This window comes from Phyllostomus discolor, chromosome 2 (genome assembly GCF_004126475.2).
Source record: "Phyllostomus discolor isolate MPI-MPIP mPhyDis1 chromosome 2, mPhyDis1.pri.v3, whole genome shotgun sequence".
Lineage (NCBI taxonomy): Eukaryota > Metazoa > Chordata > Mammalia > Chiroptera > Phyllostomidae > Phyllostomus > Phyllostomus discolor.
The window spans coordinates 7,088,542-7,108,422 of NC_040904.2; the positions used below are offsets into that span (position 1 = coordinate 7,088,542).

The 19,881-nt window shown below is 51.9% G+C and overlaps 1 protein-coding gene across 1 annotated transcript in view; it reads right to left on the minus strand.

Moving 5' to 3' along the window:
* Nucleotides 1-16,146, minus strand: part of DSCAM (DS cell adhesion molecule) — a 532,016-nt gene extending 515,870 nt beyond the window's left edge. Inside the window, exon 1 of the mRNA XM_036017445.1 lies at nucleotides 15,991-16,146. Within this exon, the coding sequence (XP_035873338.1) occupies nucleotides 15,991-16,033 (43 nt within the window). The 5' untranslated portion in view covers nucleotides 16,034-16,146. The remainder of the gene's footprint in view (nucleotides 1-15,990) is intronic.
* Between the last annotated feature and the right edge of the window lie 3,735 nt (nucleotides 16,147-19,881).

Sequence of the window (19,881 nt, forward strand, 5' to 3'; positions counted from 1 at the left end):
TTATCGGAGCCATGGACTTCAGGGTGCTTAGCCCGTGGAGAGGACCCCACATGTCTTTTCCTCTCTGTGGTCGGGCCCTTCGTAGGCCACAGCCCGAGGTCTGTGACTTGGCCGGTTAAATAGCAACGAAGGCAACCCCCCTGAGAGGGGTCCAATGGCAGGACCCAGGCCACAGCCCCACGAGGACCAGGCAGAGAGTGTGCAGGGCAAGGAAGCCAGCCCGACACTGAACAGAGCCCTGCCACCTCCCAGCCACCAGCCAAGGGAAGCCTGGGCCGTTCCAACTCTGAGCCCCGACACCGCTGGGCTCTCTTTCCCATGTCCATGCGGGTGGAGGTGCCTCCCTCCAGGGAAGGCAAATAGGTTCTATGCGGTAACCAAGTTGGATGTTACCTGAATGTCAGAGGCAGTGAAAGGGTCACCGTAGCGTGGCTCGCGTGGGTACACACACACATGTTCACAATAATCTGTTATTATTACTAATTAAAAGAGCTTTCATTTAAGTTCAGCTGGTGAGAAGGTCTAGGTAGGATTGCCTACCCTCTTCCAGAAACAGGTCCCATAGAACTACTGTAAAATAGTTCAGCTGCAGTAATAAGACTCAACTTGTAGTAACAAAACTGATTTGTGTCTTTTTTCATAAAAGCCCCGAGTGATCCAGAACTCACACTGAATATCAGTCTCCAACCACCACTTTCAGAAACATTTGTATCTAATATTCTGTCGTTGAGGAAACTGAAGGTCAGTTCTGGACAAACGAAATGTTAAATGTAGTTAAAGATGGATATTCAGTTTGAACTCAGAGATTAGTAGAGATCCCATAATGTAATATAATTGTAACATAAATGTCACCCCTCCCCCCATTTCGCTCTCAAGCACACTGCCAACGGGTCACAGGGTCACAAACTGTCCAACAACTAAAAGGAACGAAAGTGAGTCACCTCCTCGTACCTAACCGAACTCAAGTAGGTGATTGGGGGCTGACAAGAAAAAGTAAATGAATTTTCCCATCAATACCCAGACTCATAACAATGGATGTTTTCATTTCCTCAAAACAATTCTTCTTGTTCAACTTGAAAGCAAATTTAACAACACCGTTTTCAAAGTTGTAACAGTCAGATGAGCGCGTGGGGCTTTGTTCAGAAGCTCCGGGGATGATCGTGGTGTGCAGAAGACAGAGCCCTTGAATCGTGGTTCCCGTCCGACCAGGGGCCGATGGTCTCCATCTCCAAACCCTGGCCTCATTTTCTGAAAACTGGCATTAAAACCCTTACTGACTGGGCCGTCTGAGGATGAACGGAGGCCACAGTTGGGTTTGTGCCCAGACGCGGGCGGAGGCCCGGCTCCGCCATTCAGCAGCCGTGTGACCGGCGGCACTTGGCTGACCCCCAGCTTCTCTACAGTTGTGACCACGATGGTGCCTCCTCCAGCATCGAGCATTATGGGAGACACCAGGACCACTCATGGTGCTGCCTCGCGTCTAGCGATCACCAGGGTCGGCGACTGTCACTGACACGGTCGTCGCTGCTGCGGGAATCGTCCCCATGAGTACACAGAACACGGCTCGCCAAGTGCCTGCGCACCTACGTGCTCTGCAGAGGTAAGTGCCCTTCCACTCTCCCTCTTCTTTTATACGGGGACAACTGCGGGCGGGGTTTCTTTCTTCCAAGAAAACCAAGAGATTTTAATCTTGACACAGGGCGTTGTGCAATTTGTGGACTGGGGAGATGCGAACATCTAAGCAGATATTCACTCCCTCTGTCGGGTGGGCCGGCGGTTCTTAGGATATGGTGTGTGGGGCCAGTGATGCACAGTTTCACCGGTGGCCATTCCTCAGTGAGAGCTGCTCTGAGTACCGGCAAGATAAAACACACCCACGTCCTGATATTTAAAAGAAGAAAAAAATCTAGACAGCCCTGGCCGGTGTGGCTCGGTGGGCTGGGCACCATCCCGCTAGGCAAAACGTCACCAGTTTGATCCCCAGGCAGGACACATGCCTGGGTTGCAGGTTTGGTCCCTGGTTAGAGGCAACCGACGGATGTTTCTCTCCTTTCTCCCTCCCTTCCCCTCTCTCTAAAAATAAATTTTAAAAAGTTTATTTAAAAAAAAAAACTACACATATTCTAAGTACATTTCTGGTAACCAGACTACCCCATTATGCTAATATGGAGTGAAAAAAGCAATGGGATATGAAAACAAATCCAACCATTGCTGAGCTCCTTGAATGACAAAATGAACCATGGTAACCCCTTAGCCAAGAGCAGAAATCCATCAGTAGCAACTCTGCCTCGATATTTCTCATGTCCTTTCCTACACACTCCCAGTTTTCTTCTGTCCGAAAGCACTGCAGAAGCACCTTAACTCAACAGACCTCAAACCGGCGTACCAGCGTGGAACGCACACTCACGAAATGAAAACAGGGCTGAACACCAACCACCTTAGGCCACGCTATTCGGAACTCCAAAGCAGCAAAAGCAAAATGGTGGAACAGTTCCCAGGAAAAGACACATTTGCAATACACACAGAGCCCGGTCTATGGGGCCCTCCAGCACCGGGAGGTGAAAGGGATGCAAACAGCGAGGTCACGGTCCCTCCCCCAGGAGAAAAGGCTCGGGGACTAGGGAGCATAGAGCTTCCTCCCCACTGGGCCATACCCTCCTCTCCTACCTTTCTCTGCATCTAATGGCTTTGAATAATCACAGCTTTCTAACTAGGGTCCCACACTTCCCAGAGGCCCCTGCAGCCCAGCAGTGCCTGGGAGAACCGGCTGTAAGAACACGCCCTCTTCCTCCGCCCACACGGCCACCACGACCCGCAGAGCTGGGAAGCCAGACGCCTGTGTCTTCAGGAGGCACCGGCCTCCGTCAGGCTGCGGGACAGAGCGCTTCGGGCACCGGGAAACCGGGCGAGAGGACGTGCCGTCAGGGCGTGCAGCTCGCAGGATTCATAGAATCGTAATTTAATCATCTGATCAAACACTAATTAGCATAACCACTGGAGGGGGAAAACGGCTCCAGGAACCCAGGGCGACTGTGGCAGGCATGTTCTTAGCGACTGATGGAAGGGGCCAGAGATTCTGATTTTCTTTTTATTCGTGGAAAACATAGTAAACAGAGTTTAGTCGACGACAAGCATTACCACAATGGCTACGATTTTTGTAGCCAGGAAGTCACAGCTGAGATGTAGGGCCACCTTCCTTCCTGCTGTCTCGCCAGGATCCCTCCGTCACCCACAGACAAACGGGAAACCGGTGTCATATGGTAGCAACGAGGCTCTAAATTACTTCAGTCGAGGTTGTTTCTTGCCACTACCGGCACCTTAGACCAAATAACTGCATGTCGTGGATGCTGTCCTGTGAGCTGTAGGATGTTCCGCTGCATCCTGGCTCCGCCCCCCAGATGCCGGCAGCAGCCCCTCCTCCCTAGAAGGGTGACAACTACAAGGGCTTCTGGATACTGTCGAGTGTCCCCTAGGGGGAGCAACCGCCCCTGGTGAGAGCCACGGATTTAACCGAACAATGCAACTTTTCAGGAGCATACCCTTTTGGAAATGATTAAATCGTAAAGGGAGGGGAAGTGTTTGACACCGACCCACGAAAAATAATAAACCTAAAACAAACTCCATGGAGTTGACCTCAGACCTCATGCTTCTGTTCAGAGCTTCTCAGTAACCCATAACGTCTATGCGTGTGTGCTTCAGAAAAAAATCACTAAATACCAGTCTCTCCCCCTTCAGACTTCCAGGGGCACCCCCACGGGGGACACCCACAGGCCCGAGGACCGCTGTCCTTTGCTGCCAGACTGCAGTGAGCCCTGAGCAGCTGAGGGATCAGAGCAGTGTCCCTCCACCCGCCCACGTGACAGCAAACCACCTGTGATGCAGGAAATGGATACTGGAAGCAACAAAGGCCTCAGACCCCGGGCGGAAGTATCCCTGTCTCCCCACTCTCTCACTGTGTGCACCTGAGCGCTGGGATTTGCCCCCCGTTTCCCAGGAGGGAAGGGAGAAAGGTGAAAGGATGACGAGAGACTACAGACAGCCCCTCCATTCCTTGCAAATGCGTCTGCACTACCACGGCCATCCTTAACGCCCTGGCCCTTGGTCAGACGGTACCCACTGATGCTCGCTCTTACGGAGAGATGTTGGAAACCTAAGGGAAGAATACTCCTCGCTTACTAAGGTAAGTAATAAGTATTTCCTCTGGGCTACGGTCATTTGATCTAATAATAAACCTGAGTCACGCCATCTTTCTTTCTTTTTTTCTCCTAAGGAACATGTTTAACCATTGACAGCTACTCATAGGTCTACCTCAGGTGACTCAACTTGATGACAGAGGTATCCGAGCCTTTGCCAAGGGGGAGAGAGGAAGAAAGGTCAGCCCGCTCTGCTGGAAATTTGAAAAGGAACAGTCTGTACAACGCTGTGCAGGCTGGGAAAACTCCACATCAGAAAGGAATCGTGAGCTATTTTAAACCATCTTCTTCTACACACTCCCCTTGGCAGAGCCTGCGACTTCTTCGCACGGGGCCCTCCCCCCGTTTGAAAGGAGCATGGGTGCCGGAGCCCGCTGTGCAGGGGAGCGGCCGCTGCCCGGAGTCGCATGGATGTGAGTAAGCAGAAACCGCGGCTCTTCAGCCCACGGAGTCTTCCATGCCGCTTCCTTCTGAAGCTCAAAAAAAAAAAAATCAAAACAGCCGCTCTGAGAGATAATTTCTATAGTGAATCACCATAAAACCGCCAAAGCTTTATAACATCAAAATTGTTTGAGATGCCTGGGAGGGAGAGTTATTTTTAATATGACCTAAAATAGGATCTCAGGACACAAAATGATATTTTTAAGGTTCCGAATTTAGGCTTCTCTCCAGCACCCATCCCAGTCTATTTTAGTTCGAAAATTAAGGACACAGTGTTTTCAAAGGATTGTTCTGCCACTAATAAGTGTCCTCAATTTTATCATGTATGTGAAAAGGTTCAAAATGCACACCTGTCCCTAGACGCTATTTTCTCTTTTTATGACAACCGAGGATACGTGCTTCGTACAATCAATAGCGCTAACTTAGGGTCATGTGGCCTAAAAGGAGGGAGCAGCGGCCAAAAACAGCCACAGGAGCAAGCGACCCCAAGCCGTTTGCACAACATCCTGCCGCAGGAGAAGCTTACGCACCACCGATGCTTCCATGGGGCGGTCCACATGTTCAGTTTCCGGCCTGCATCCGCCTCACGCTGCCAACAGATCCCTCCCCCTGCCCCAGCCCCCTCCTCCCTGGCTCATCTCTCAAGCGCGATCGACCCAGTAACCCAACCGGCCTCCCACTACCGACCGTGTGAGGAGCCCTGTGGTCACATAAAGGTTTCAAAGGGGTTCTCTGCAGAGCCCTGATTGAGGTCCAGGCGAGAGAACACGACGGAAGCAAGTCCCCAAGCAAAATGCACACTAGCAATCAACCTGAATATTGAACATGCTGAGACAACTTAACAAATGGTGCGTGCACACACACACACACATATGTATATTTATATATGTGGATGCCGACATGTATGACAGTAGATATATACATAAATCATTCCCAGGCTTCCAGCACCCAAATTAGAAGTACTCAGGAGGGATCTCACCTCCCTCCAAGCAGGGTCTTCCCTGTTAGCAGCGCCCACTGCCACTCTCCCCAAATCTACCTAACCCTGCGCATACATCCCCCCCAATAAATCATATTCAGTACAGGGTTCTCCAACAGTACATTGAGGTGCACTTGAAAATGTATTGGCTGACTTTCTAGCCATGCCTGACCTTCTACCTCAAACAGGGGCCAGGCAGCCCCTTATTCAAGTGGGTGTTTTTTCAGAGGTGAACTACGGGTCACCTGGACCAGCATAGTAATGCAGATTCCTGGGGCACACATACCCTGTGGCTGCAGAACCACATTCTCTGGTGGTCAGGCCTGGGAACCAGTGTAACAGACCACACCATCCGGTGAGCCTCACGCACCGTCAAGCCGAGGGGTCCCTGTGGGGTGTCAAAACGATGTCAAGGACATAGACCAGAATTAGACCCGAGGAGCTTTCAGACTGCAGCCCGTTCCCAAAACCATGTGGCTGGCGACAAAATCTGCTGTGGGAGGCTCAGGAGGGGGAAGGCTCTCTAGGAAATTCCGGTACCTTCTTTCTCTCTGACCCAGCCCACCTGGGAGTTGAGCCCAGTGCCCCTGATCCTTACCTGGGAAGGTCCAGGCAGAGGCACATTAACTGGTACGGGGCTCAAGGTGCCCACAGGCCGTGGCCAAGAGGCACCCTGCCTCCTCCCTCCTTCCCCCTCGTATCCCTATTATCTGACATCAGGGCTGGTGCAGCCCCTTCCCCCACCTCCTTGGTCTTCTCATCACCTTTGCTTCCATTGCCTCTAAGCATCCGATCCCACACAAGCCTACGTTCTCAGCCAAGGGACAGTGGGGCGGGGCGGGGGTGGGAGGGAGAAAGGCGGGTCCCTTGTGACTACTAATAACAAGCTCAGGGTTGTAGTTGTGCTGTGGGATCCTACAAGGCACAAAGGAACCAACCGCCGCTCAAAGTAATTACCCAAAACAAATGCCAAGGTCACCTCTAGGTTGGATTTTCCTACCCATGTTTCTATATAAATATCCATCGAGCCTATGGTAAAACAGCAGCCTCCAGAGATGTCACAGCTATGGGTCTTGGTAAGTCACGGTTCGTGCGCGAACGCCTGGAAATTAACCATCCCACCCACGTACTGCTGGCACGTCAAGGTACCAGACAGGGACTAACCCGGGTTTTACCAACCCGAAGAACTGATGAGAGAATTCTGCTCCTCAGAGAGCATCCCCCTTGTTTACAGGTTTCCTTTTCACCGGCCACTGGACTAGAGGACTGACCACCCTTTGCGGGAACCGGCAGCGGTCAGGTCCCGAGGGCTGAGAACATCGCTATGTTGTTCTCCCTGCGGCTTGACGTCGCCTGCAGAGCCAGCTGCCGAAGGGGGTCTTCAGCGCCTCCCTGAAGTCCCACGCGTAACGTTACAAAGCATTGTTATTTCCACCCCAGCAGCTACAAATCAGTTATTAAAAATGCTCTACCACTGATATTAAGAAGTAAACACTGTAATTGCGCAGACTGGGGTTTGGGGCGTTGTGTGTCCTGTGGGAACCCGAGATCAAAATCGCGCCCCAGCGGGGCCGCCGTGGAGGGAGGAAGTGCATCCGCAGCTGCTCTAATGAGAAGGTGTGTTGACTCCAAAGTTTCCACAGCACAGCTCAGGGCCTTTATGTGGAAGTAAAAAAAAATGGGAATGAGATTTAGAAACACAGAGAATTGCCGTGATTCTAATTATCTGCAGACCGTGCCTTTGTCTTGACCAGAAGAGCAGAAATTTTCCAGTCACCCTGAAGTTGGGGCGGTGAGCAGGAAAACAGGACCTCCTGGGAGACACCAGTGTGTCGCTCAGTATCAGAAAAAGGCATTAAGGGTAAGAGTCTCCAGGGCCATCAGCTATTTTAAATGACATGGCCCTTCGGTGTGTCACAGAGGCCACCTCAGCCAGCATCCTGTCTGCCTGAGGCGACCCATTCGCCTGGTTCTCACCCCAGCTTCACGTGATCATCGTGTGACGGCCCCATGAGGACGCCGAAGGCCCCCCGGGGACTCTGAGGTCATCGGGCTTCACCGGGAGCCTTTTCGCCACTGTGGTTTGGCAGAAGCCTCCAATAGTCTGAGAGCTCGGATGTCTAGAAAGAATTATAAACTGACTTCCACTGTATTTATGTACAGCGGACACCAAGAACGGCTTAAATTCTGTGCAAAACCATCTACGAACGGTTTCCTGGTTCCTCGTTTTAATAGTAAAGGAGGCAGGGCCCCTCTTCATCGGAGTCGGCCACTAGCCCATTCACATCTCTCTCCGCCCCCTCATCGGGGGCGCCCGTACCCCGCCCCATCCTGCAGACGGTTCTTCAAAAGATAGAAGGCAAACGCTTTTCACAGCATCAGGCCTGGGGCGGGGTCAGGACCCAGCTGTTGCCCAGATTTCCAGCCTGAAGACCAGCAGCCCTGCCCCCCCCCCCCACACACACACACGGGAGGATTCTACTCTGAATGGAAAACACAGCCCACGTGCAACCTGTGCAACCAGAATGTCACAAGGAAGAGACGCCGTCCTGGGGAGGGGGAGGGGAGGCTAGCTCATCTTTAAGAGTCAGTGTGTTGTTTTCCCTTTGTCCAGTGACACTGACGTCAATCAAGCAGCCTGTGGGGACACCGCCCACCCCACCTGAATGATCGAGGAGAAGAGCATAAACCACGATTTAAATCTCCGGAACTTAGTATCTGGTGAACGCGGAGGAACCAGTGACGATCACAAGGCCCTGACCTGGGAGGCTTCCCTGAGTAACCGCTCTACTAGAAACACGCATGTGGATTCTTCCAGAAAGGAAGAGCTCACGGTGAAATAAATATTTGTAGCAGGGTTGCAGACTCAACATCCCATTGCCAGCCGAGGGCAGTTTCCAAGTAATCTGTGTGCAAGTATTGGCTCCCCACCCCAGCCCCACCTCCCACGTCTGACAAGGACTTAAACCCTGTGAGCACTTCTAGAAGGTTCTGCTGAGTCAAAGTGGTTTCTCCATATTTCCGCAAGGGTTGCTCTGCTTTTTCTCCTCCTCCAACAATTCTGCAGAGCGCCAGGAGGTGAGGGGAAGCCGGCAGGTAGTGTGGAGGTGATCTCTCGCGCATTTTCCATTCTTTCTTTCCAGCCTCAGCAGCCACGTTTCAATTGGGTTTTCTATAAATAGGACTGTTTGGTCACCCTTAAATCTTACTCACTGTCTTCTGCGTAAAAAATAACTTAAATGGGGACGCAGGCAACATTCATTCCTCCCCACCATTCTGTCTTCCTGCGTAGCGGCCTCTTTCTCCTCCTTCCCACATCTCTGACCTCACCAACCCCACTCACGCCTCTCTGTTAAATCAAGATACATATTTCCATACTTCAGGGGCTTACACACCAACACCTAATCCAATTCAACAAATTTTTTAAAGTCCTAAGTATTGATCATCATTGAACAAATGCAGATCTCCAAACTACAAATGATGGTAAATACTGTAAGCTATAAGATACCTAATTAGCCCTGGCTGGCGTAGCTCAGTGGATTGAGAGTGGGCTGTGAACCAGGCATCACAGGTTCGATTCCCAGTCAGGGCACAAGCCTGGGTTGCAGTCCATGACCCCCAGCAGCCGCATATTAATGTTTCTCTCTTTCTCCCTCTCTCTTTCTCCCTCCCTTCCCTCTCTAAAAATAAATAAATAAATAAAATCTTTTAAAAAAAGACACCTAATTACTTCTTGTATTTGACTAAAAATCATAATTTTAACAATGATAAAAACATATCCCTTTTATGTTACTTTGAAGAAGGAACCAACTTTCACATTTAGTTCTGCTGTGAAAATAAAAAAAATAAGATACTGATGAGAAACCCGTAAGTAAATAAGTTATTTAAGAAAATAGTATGGGTCCTGGTTGGTGTGGCTCAGTGGATGAAGCGTGGGCTGTGTGAACCAAAGGGTCGCTGGTTCGACTCCCAGTCAGGACACATGCCTGGGTTTTGGTCCAGGTCCCCAGTGGTGGCCAAGTGAGAGGCAACCACACATCGATGTTTCTCTTCCAGTCTTTCTCCCTCTCCTCCCCTCTCTCTAAAAATAAATAAATAAAACCAAAAATTAAAAAAGAAGAAAATAGTATGGGTTGTTTGTTTTTTGTTAAGATACTGAAGGCCTAGGAACTCAGCTTTGCTTGGATGTCCTGGACAGCTCTATGATGGAGACACGAATCCCCAGGAACCCCTAGGAAAAGCACCCGCATGCTTCCCTGATGCTCACGACTGGCGTTCAGAACGGGCAGGGCATTACAGGCTGTGGGGGGTTTTGAACCCGCCGCGTGCTGGAACACACTTGAGAGCAAGGCGTTCACTGCGGCTCCAAACTTGTTTCCGAGACACAGGAGCCACGCCACGCAGGAAGGGCACCTCAAGGAATCCCTACCACGTGCTGCGTGGGTGTCGAAGTCCCACATCACAGAGTCCAAATGCGAATCCCTTTTGGAAAAGAGAAGAAAATGCCCCGAAGCATTTCTAGAAAACTCACCCCTCTGGAGCCATGGGGTCAGCGTGTCCGGGCGAGACGGCGGGAGCCAAGGAAGCCACGTGGTGGCTCACGTACGTACGTACGTACGTATGTACATTTCTCACAAAGTTAGAAACAGACGTTGGGATCAGGGAAGGAGGGGCCTTGGCCAGGGTGGAGGAGCGGGGAGGGGAGGTTCCGGAGGAGAGGAAGGCTCCTTGTGGCATCTGGCCCTTCTTTGCTCAGACACTGCACATGGACGCCCACCTTCTCCACGCATGCGCTCTGCACCCGCATGTGCAAAGACACACCCGGGCATCCCAGGAGCCTGCCCTGTGGGCCTCACGGTCCAGGGAGGGAGGCAGTCACTCAAGGAATTGGCACCAAATAAAGAGAGTCAGAGACTGCCCTGGGCACCACCAAGGGAGCGAGCACCGTCTCACGACAGGACACGATGCCGGTGTCTGGTCTGGGGGGCGCAGCTGGCTGCGCCAGCCCCTCCGAACATCCTGCTCCGGAGCTGTCTCACCCCGAACCAGAGGCCCGGCTGTGGGCACCAGCCCCATCCTGCTTGCCCCCTGCCACCTCGGTGGCTGCTCTGTCGCCTGCACAAGGCGCCCTTGGGCTGCAACCTGGGAATCCAGAGCTGCACCGGGGACACAGGTCAGGTTGCTGGAATCTCACATTCCCACTCTCTTATCTTAAGCCATAAATGTGAGGAGGAAAAAGCAACTTTGAATTTTCTCTCATTTTCAAAATATGAAAAAAAATATATAACTGTAGAGGGGGGAAGGGAGAGAGAGATGAGCATTTCTGTGCTGAGCTCTAAGGAACACAAAGAGTTAATGTCGGGTCCTGGGGAAGAGATGCCGCCCAGTTCCCCCCGGGGGAGGGCGAGAGGACCCCGGCCCTCCCTAGAACCACCCCGCAGCCAGGAGACGGGACTGCAGAGGAGCGTCACCCCTGTCACCATCCGCGGGAGGAGAAGCCAGCAGCGCCTCCTGGAATGACATTGGAAGGTCAGCCAATCAGGCGCGGGGCTGCTCCTGGAGCTGCCACCTCCAGAGGAGCCGCACACTCGCAGGGCAGGGCTCCCCGGCCCCGTCTGAGAGGGGGTGCGGGCCCCCTAGCCCCCAGACACCTCCTCTGCCTCTCCGTGGACCTTCTGGATCTCAAAACATCGCTCTGAGCACGGTCCTCCCTTGCAAAATGGGAAACAAAGGCGTTCGGACCCTGCCGGGCCTGCCGGAGCCTTGGCGCTGCTCCTGTTAGAGTGAACTCCCGGACGCGGGAGCCTGGGCACGGTGAACTTGAGCAATCGAATCTCGGGGAGGGAAGCCTCCGACCGCCCCGCGCACAGCGTCTCCCTCCCTGTGAGGCGGCCAGGCTGCCTGCTCTGCTGAAAGCTCGCTGCGGCAGTCTGCTGAGGTCTGCCGCCCACTAGTGTCCTGTGGCAGGGACACCATTGACATGCAGGTAGCACCACCTGACTGCCTCCCAGGCCGCGGATGGAGCTGGTCACCAAGAGGCAGCAGGCACTTCGGGACGGCAGCCAAGAAAATGCCCAGACGCAGTGGTCTGCACGCGAACGCCCCCCCCACCCCCCCACCCCCCGGGGCCGTTGCCTGCTCTCCGCCCGCCCCGGTGCGCCAGACACACGGGGGAACCAAGAAAATGGGAGTCTCTGGAAATGCTGCTGCCGAGCCTAACGCGTTCCGTTCCTTGCCTGTTAATTATGAATGAGGCACATTCACAGTCTCGCCTGCAGGATCCAACTCGTTTGGTGAAATTTGGGTGCCCTGGATGTGGCAATGCGTCCGCTGAGAGACGCATCCTCTCGTTTTCCAAACATAAATGCCCGGTCTCCTGCAGTGTTCACAGGTCTCTCCTCATAAAACGACCCTTCCAGCTCCCTCTCCCTCCCCCGCCCCCCAAGCCCGGCCCCTTTGCATCCAGTTCCCATGCGAACCACCCTGAGTCTCCTCCGGAAACACTCAAACTGCCTCTCCTCCTGGGCACGTCGACCATAAAACATTGTGACAGCCACACAGAGGTCCAGGAATTATGGATTTAGATGAGCATTTCTTTTTCATCAACAATTGTGTTCCATGCCAGCACGCTGCATTGTACCAGTTCCATCCAGAGAGGCACGGATCCCCAGAGGCAGCAGGGAACCCTGGTCGCACCAAGGTGGCACCCGGAGAGAGTCCAGGAGTGGGGAGGGATCGGCTGGCATTTATTAAAGGTCTGCATGACATTTGGTTCTCCTATGGAGGGCATTTTGTAAGGGCAAGAGACCTTAGAAATTATGGATGACCCCTGAAATTCTGGGATGCAATTGAATCTGCTTCATAAAAACAGGGGAGAGGGGAAGGAGGGGAGGTGGCCCCCAAATTATTCAGCTGATAATCCTTTACTTACATATATTTACATCAATGAAAGAAAAAAAATCTTCTTAAAAGCCCTGAAAGTGCATTTGTACTCACAAAGGTCTGCTCCTACATGCAAATAAAATACCAAGTTTGAGGCACGTAAATCCTTGTCAAGAGGAACCAGGGATGCCCAAAAGGCTCCAGACACCCCACTCTCTCTGATGGCCCCCCTCCCGCTCCCACCACCGCACCCTCTCCAGTGTCCAGGAGCTCCCGGAAAACAGCAACGCAGCAAAGCGCCAGATTCCAGAGCTCAGAAAAGGGCGACGTCAGAGACCCATGTGTACGTGACACAGAGATGCAAGGATGTGGACAGAAACACGTCCTGTAGAGTGGAGGGGCTTCTCATTCGCTATCCTGCACATCGGAGGTTCATTGAGGCCTTTAGCAAGAACCCCATTTAGTCTAGACTGTGCTCGCTGGGGTCAAGACCCAGAGAAATTGTGACAAAACAGAGCACAGCGAGAGCCTGTGCTGAGACACGGAGGGACATGCGCGGCTGTGGGCCTGCCACACAGCCGGGCCTGTATCCTTCACTGCGGCCGAAGCTCTCCCGTGAGTGTTTCTGGAATATCGCAGAACAAGCGGACGGCTTCAAACGTGACGACTGCACCTGATCAGGTGAGGTAATTCATTCAAGGCTTTAACCCATGATGCACTGGCCTCCGACTTCTCATGTTTTACCCGAAACGCCGTCTGCAGCCTGTCCAGCCACCACGCTTTTATTAAGAAATAAATGTACATCCCATGACATCTGCAGGGGAAAGGCTACTGTCTGCTGTTAAAATGCAGCTGTGTCTGATTTTTGCTGGCGCCCTGCATGCCAAACTACATAATCTTTTACAAATAGATTTTTATGTCAGACCTTTTGGTGTTTGCGGCCTAGCGGTAATCAGTTTAAGTACTAAAATTCACGGATCTTTTATCACATGCATTTGGGAATTTTTTCAAAAGGAAGGTAGACCAAAAGACGACAGTTGTCAAAAAAAAATATTTCTCCTTTTTTTTTTTCCCAACTCTCATTCCGACGGGCAGGCACCATTTAATCTCACATTTTGGGCATGTTGTCCTACGTAGGGGCAGCGTGCAAACTGGGCTCATTTCATTTTTAATGTGATTACATATTTTATGGGCCTTCATGCAGTATGCACTGAACCCTGAGCATCATCCACTGAAAAACTCTTTAAAGCTAGTTTCCCCCAAAATGAAACAGCTCAATATATAGTCAGGCTTTTATTTATTTATTTATTTACTTACTTATTTTTTGGTCAGTGCTTGATCATATAAAGAGAGGGCCATTTTTATGTAAGAGGGTCCCATAGCCTCCTGGTAGAGAGGATCAGAACACATTACACAGCGATGTAAAATGCTCATTTGCATGTTCGATCTGTATCTTATGTGTGAAATCTGCCTGCATTCATTACAGTCCTGATCAGGGTGATTATCAATCAGCTTTAAAGGTCTGGGAGAAGGTGTGAGAACGTAATGCTCACAGAACTTGGTATTCTGCACACACGTAGGCTTTGCATCTATTTTCCACACAGTAGAATATTTGAGGTTTTATATATGATTCTTTTAGTATGAAGACTGATTCACAGATTCACGGCCCTGCTGGATCAGAGACCGGATCGGCAATTCCTCCCCACTATTTTTGCCACACAGAACTGGGAAGCTGGGACATAGGCACTGATTGACTGACAATTACAAGCACAACCTCTTTCGTCATCCTGAAACACACCTCCCCATAGGATGGAAGCGTGATTTCATCCTGTCATCCCGGCCTCTGCTCGGAGTCCGAAGCTGCACGCCCTGACAGGCGAGACAGCGGCCGCCAGGGCTCCGTGGCCCTGGTGCACGCGCACACACACACACACACACACACACGTGAGCACTCCTGCGTGTGCACAGCAGCAGAGCAGCATGAAGGGCCCGGGCCCTGACGCATCACCACCCATTAGCCAAAGCAGATCTATCCCCCAAGGTAAATTCCCGGGAGGCTGCTGATGAGGTGTAGTGCCCTCTGGGAAAGATGGGTGTCATGTCAGAACTTGTTGCAATTCTTTCCTGCTAGGAAATCTCCCAATGAAAGTTTCGAACACTTTGCTTTAGGTTATATTAGAGAGCAAAGCACCATTTTAATGTGCATTTCAGGAGAGCCTTCTTTCAGCCCTACCCTTTCTGTCATCCTTTTTTTGTTGTTGTTGTTTAATTTTACAAACTGTATGCACTTCCTCGGGCCTATTGGCATGTTGATTCTTTAATACTGTCCAGATAGGCAAAGAAAATGTGCCTCTATGCAGCTGACACTCAGAGCGTTCCTGTGCATTCTCCAGGAAAACCTTAGAGCCTCCCCTCAGCTTCTGGTATTTTCTGACAAGGGCGAGATTTGGTCTCTCTCTCTCTCTCTGTCTCTCCCCCTCCCTCCCTCCTTCTTTCCCTCCCTCCCTCCCCCCTCTCCTGGGTAGGGGAATCTGCTTAATGCTTTAATTTTAACTGTCAGCAAGTCACACATTTTATGCAGATTGGCGTTCCAAAATTTGAAATCGGCATCGACGCTGTAGCTACTCCCAGGCGATGCCAAATGATGACAATTTCCTCTCGTTCCCAAATAAGAGGAAGCCATTCATACATGTAAGTTCGTGTTTACACGGCGACGGGCAGCCGAAGGTGCCGGCACACTCACTAATTGGGTCTGACTCAGTCAAGAGCCATAGCTCTTCAAATACCCAGGAGGAAAGCATTTCAAAATGCAGTACTGGGCTGATCATGAGGAAAGCAGGGCTATTGACAATATTCACTGATTTCATTTTTACAACTGCACAGGTGTTTTTTAAAAACTGGTCCACATTGCAGATGATGTAATGCTTATGAGTGCATATTTTTTTTCCATAAATGCCAGGGAGGACAGTGTAGTACCAAGGGGGGCGGGGGTGGAAGGACAGATCTTTCTGAAAGCCTTCACTGCTGCTGGGTATCGCTGGTAACCGGATCAAAGCACACCTTTTCAATGTTCGTCAGGCTTTGAATCCGAAGGCAAATGCTCTTAATTGACCCCTCCACCTGCCTGCACTTGGAATGTCACCTTCCTCTGAGGTTGTCATGTGTCCAAGTGCCCATCGCCCCTTCTCTCCTCCTCTCCCCAAACCGGGTTGATTCTGAATGAGGTAGCTACCTAGTCCTGGAGTCAGCTCCAAGCTGTCACTTTGCTAGGTTAGCTCTTCTAAATGATTAGAGAGCAATTTTTCCCCTGGCCTCTCTTCGTTGCCTCCTCTCCTCCCCGCACCATAAAAATAATTTAAAAATAAAAGCATGAAAATGTGAGCAAGCACCGACGGGGAAACCAGGGAAAGACTTCCCCCATGCACCCAGTACCCCCCCCGCCCCGCGCTCCGGTCAATACAAGAAATGAAATTCATCACAAACCGAAAGGCTCACCATTCGCGAAGCTCTGGAACAAGGAGAGGGCCAGTATCCACATGCCCCTGCTGCTCCCCGGCCTCCCGCGAGCGACGCGCCGGCCTCGCCCCCCGCCCGGCTCCGCTCGCTCGCCACCTGCCCGGGGGCCGCCGCCCGCCCGCCGCCGCTGCTGCGGAGCCGCCCGGGCACGCGGCGCGGCCGGGCTCCGGGGCGAGGGCTGCGCTCGCCGCGCGCCGCGCGCCTGCACACCTGCCCCCGGGCGCCGCGCCCCGCGCTGCGGCCAGAGCGGGCCTGCCGGGCTGCAGCCCAGGTGCGCCGTCAGCTCAGGGGGCCGCCGGCAGGTCGGCAGGTGCACACAGCCGCCCGCGCGGGCGTGAGCTCATCCCGGGCGCCCGGCGCCCCGACTGCACAGCAAGCGGCCTCGGTGCGCCGGCCCCTCAGCCTCCACACCCAGGCAGCCGGCGGGCGGGCAGGCGCATCTTTCCTCTCCTGCGGCCCGAGTCACAGTGATCCCTGCTCACCTTCCCTGCCTGGGAGGCGCGCGGGCGAGCGGGCGGGCGGGCGAGGAGCGAGCAGCCGAGCGGAGGCGAGCGGGGACCCCTCCCCTGCCTCTGGCCGCCGGGGCGCTCTGCAGTCTTAAAGCAGCAGCGGAGAAGTGGAGGCGAACTGGAGGCAGGACCCGCGAGCGCGCAGCCACCACACACTCACGCATAGTCATCAGGATGCATTTCTTAGAGGCTTAAATAATCATTTCAACAGCCGATTATTTTTAGTTATTTGCTTGCCGGCTGCAAATAAGATACGACCAGGGGTGACTGTTCCAGAAGGTTGTTAGCTAAGCAGAGGTGACCATGAAATGTTAGCAGTTTTAATAAAATGTGCAGCTGGGTTCGGGCTTCGTATTTACTGTCATAAAAGTCCAGTTCATCAGCCTGGAGGGAATGATGCTTCCAAATCTTTATGCTACTATAAAGATCTCTGTGGTTTCACCGGCTAATTTTTAATTATCTCAAATACATTGTAAACTACAAACACAGGCAATTCTAATTTTACTCTCTGAATGGTGCAAAAAAAAAAACCCTGATTAAAACTGCTGATAATCTGAGTAATTCCAAACCTATAACCCCTCCCACATCGCTGTGAAAAGCCAGTATGATCACACTTCCTGAATATTCTGTAAGGTTCCTGAAGTCATAATATTCAAATAAAGGCTTTAAAAGGAAATGCATCCACATTTCCTCACTTTGCAAAATAATGACCCACAGGGCTGGACTGCACCCCAATTTAGGATCCAAGGCAGAATGCTGAGAGGGTGGGCAAACCCACTGAGCAGGAGCATTTGTGGGGGAGGGTGGTCTCATGGGAAATGAGTGGGCTTGCTGGACACTGGATGTCGTCTGCCCCGGCCCCATGTGCCCCTCCAAACACAAACGGGGAATTGCACACACCTGGAGCGGCTCACAAATAAACAGGAAAAGCAAATGGTGAGGCAGAAACAAAATGGTGCTTTACCCGACTCGGGCACAAGATGGCCAGGCCCTGTGTACAAGGAAGGGGCAGCTGAGCCCGTAGTGCTGCGTGCTCGCCATCACTCTGCAGCTGCAGGTGGTCACGTGCTGCTGCCCACTCAGGACCTCCGCCCAGCCCTGCGCCGGCACAGGCCCCGGTGTCCTCGGGCTGTGCATGCGAGGGGCGCTCCCAGGCTCTCCCAAATGCAGTGCAGGAGGCACGTGACGGGGTAATTTCCATTGCTGCATCCGGCTCCCCGACGTGTGCAAGTCAATTCACAGATCCTTAACGGCAAGCAGGCCAGCCATGCACGAGGCTCCACGCAGCCTTAATACCGGCGCTCACGCACGGGGGTCAGACCCACCTGGGGTCAGAGCCCCGCGTGGCTACTTACGGAACCCGGGGCCACGTGCACGGAACCTTGCCACATCGTCCTCCTACACAGAGTGGATTATCAAGGCCCCTAATTTATCACGGTTGTAGAGATCTGATGGCATATTCCCAGCACGTGGTCACTGTCACAGTGATGGCTGTGGTTATTACTGAGGTTGGGAACAGGGCCCACTACGTAATTTAGGCCCCACGCAAAATGGAAATGAGGGGCTCCTTATTCAAAAGGAAAAATGCACCATTAAACACACTAAAATATAAAAACATATCCCTTTCTTTCTTGGTATCTCTCCACTTGTCATGGTGGTTTTTATTTGCTATTTAGTGTCATGCTTCCTTGGGCATAGGGAGAGTCATGGTGGCTGCATGTGACACGGGACAACACCAGTGGCCCACATCTACCACCCTCTGCTGGCCCAACGTGCTGTGCTCCCGATCAGGGCTGGGGGCGGGGCAGTCAATCCCCCTTTCCCACAGAGCACCGCCCCTACGCTTCCACCCTTGGGATTGCCGTCCCCAAGCTGGGGGTTACTGTACTTACATCAGAGCTGCTCGCACAACACACTTGCGGACTCGGCCATATGAAGGGTGGCCTGGGGCAGGGCCTGTTGCTGCCGGACCCCACGCTAAAACACCACCCAGGTGTGGATACAATGCCCAACTCCCTGCGTGCACACCAGGCCCCCACAGGCAGACTGAGAGTGACCAACGAAAGAACTCAGGCCTGCTCCTCCAGTGTGACCCAGCTGTCGCCCTGTCGGGAAGCAGCCGTGACTGAAGGATGGGGGGCCAGAGGCTGGTCAAGGCCCAGGGCCCCACGGAGAGGGGGAGTGGTCAGCCAAGCACACCTGCCAAGGAGGCAGCATGGTTTGGGAGCCATCCGTGCATGAAAAAAAATTAATATTTAAAATGAATAAAAATTTCAGGAAGTCAGCTACAGAGCATTCCACTCCAAGTGCAAGCCTGTTAGGGTGGGGGGTTCTCAGTGTACGTACTGGGTTGGCCAAAAAGTCTGTGTAGTTTTTTCTGTAAAATAGAAGACACAGTTTTCATTGGCACCAATAACTTTATTGATCTGGATATTTAGAGTATCTTCTGCTATTGGCTTCTAGGGGGTAGAGGCCAGGGGTGCTGCTAAACATCTTCCAGTGCATAAGACAGCCCACAGCAAAGAATTATTTGGCCAAAATGTCAATAGTTACCAAAAAAATTCGCAAACCACTTTTGACACGTCCGATCCATCTCAGCACCTTCTCCATACACTGCACAAATCTCTTTTTTTTTTGCATTTCAGTTGCATTTTAACCTTTCTTGAAATAATAAGGCATAATACACTGAAAATTTTGCATATTTTCGTCCAACTCTGATATTAAAATGACTGCACACAAATTCACCAATTTTGATAATTTTTTTAATGCACACTGATGTGACAGCTGTCACAATACAATCTAACCAAATTGTGTCAAATGAAGTTAAAGACAACTAAGAACTACTAGAGCCATCGTACAGGAAAAACTAAACGAACTTTTTGGCCCATCCCATGAAGCCAATGCTCTGTGGTTGTCTGTCTAATGCACCTGCCACGGACTCCACTGGTTAATTATCTAGACTCTGCCTAACAGAGCCCCAGCTCTTTTCACAAATATTATTAGAACATAGTTAAGTATCAGAACGCATCCAGTGAAACCGTCAGGTCCGTGATGGGGCACTGCATCTCCCCAGTTCAAGAAGCTGTCCCCAAGCTGGCACAGCGCCTGGCACATGGGCCTGCCCCATCAATATCCCTGGGATGGGATGCAGAGTTCAAACACCCATGGAAAGTGACCCACGCTCCAAGATATGTGCTCATAATGGGCTGTGGACATTTTGAAGAGAAAGCATGTTTCATACTCACCCTCAGAAAGTCTTTTGGAAGCAATGGCAATTGAGCTGGTCCTTCCAGTTCAGGTAAGATGTCAACATGAACATTGAATAAAGGCAAGGGGCATCCTTCCCTGATTCAGTAGATAT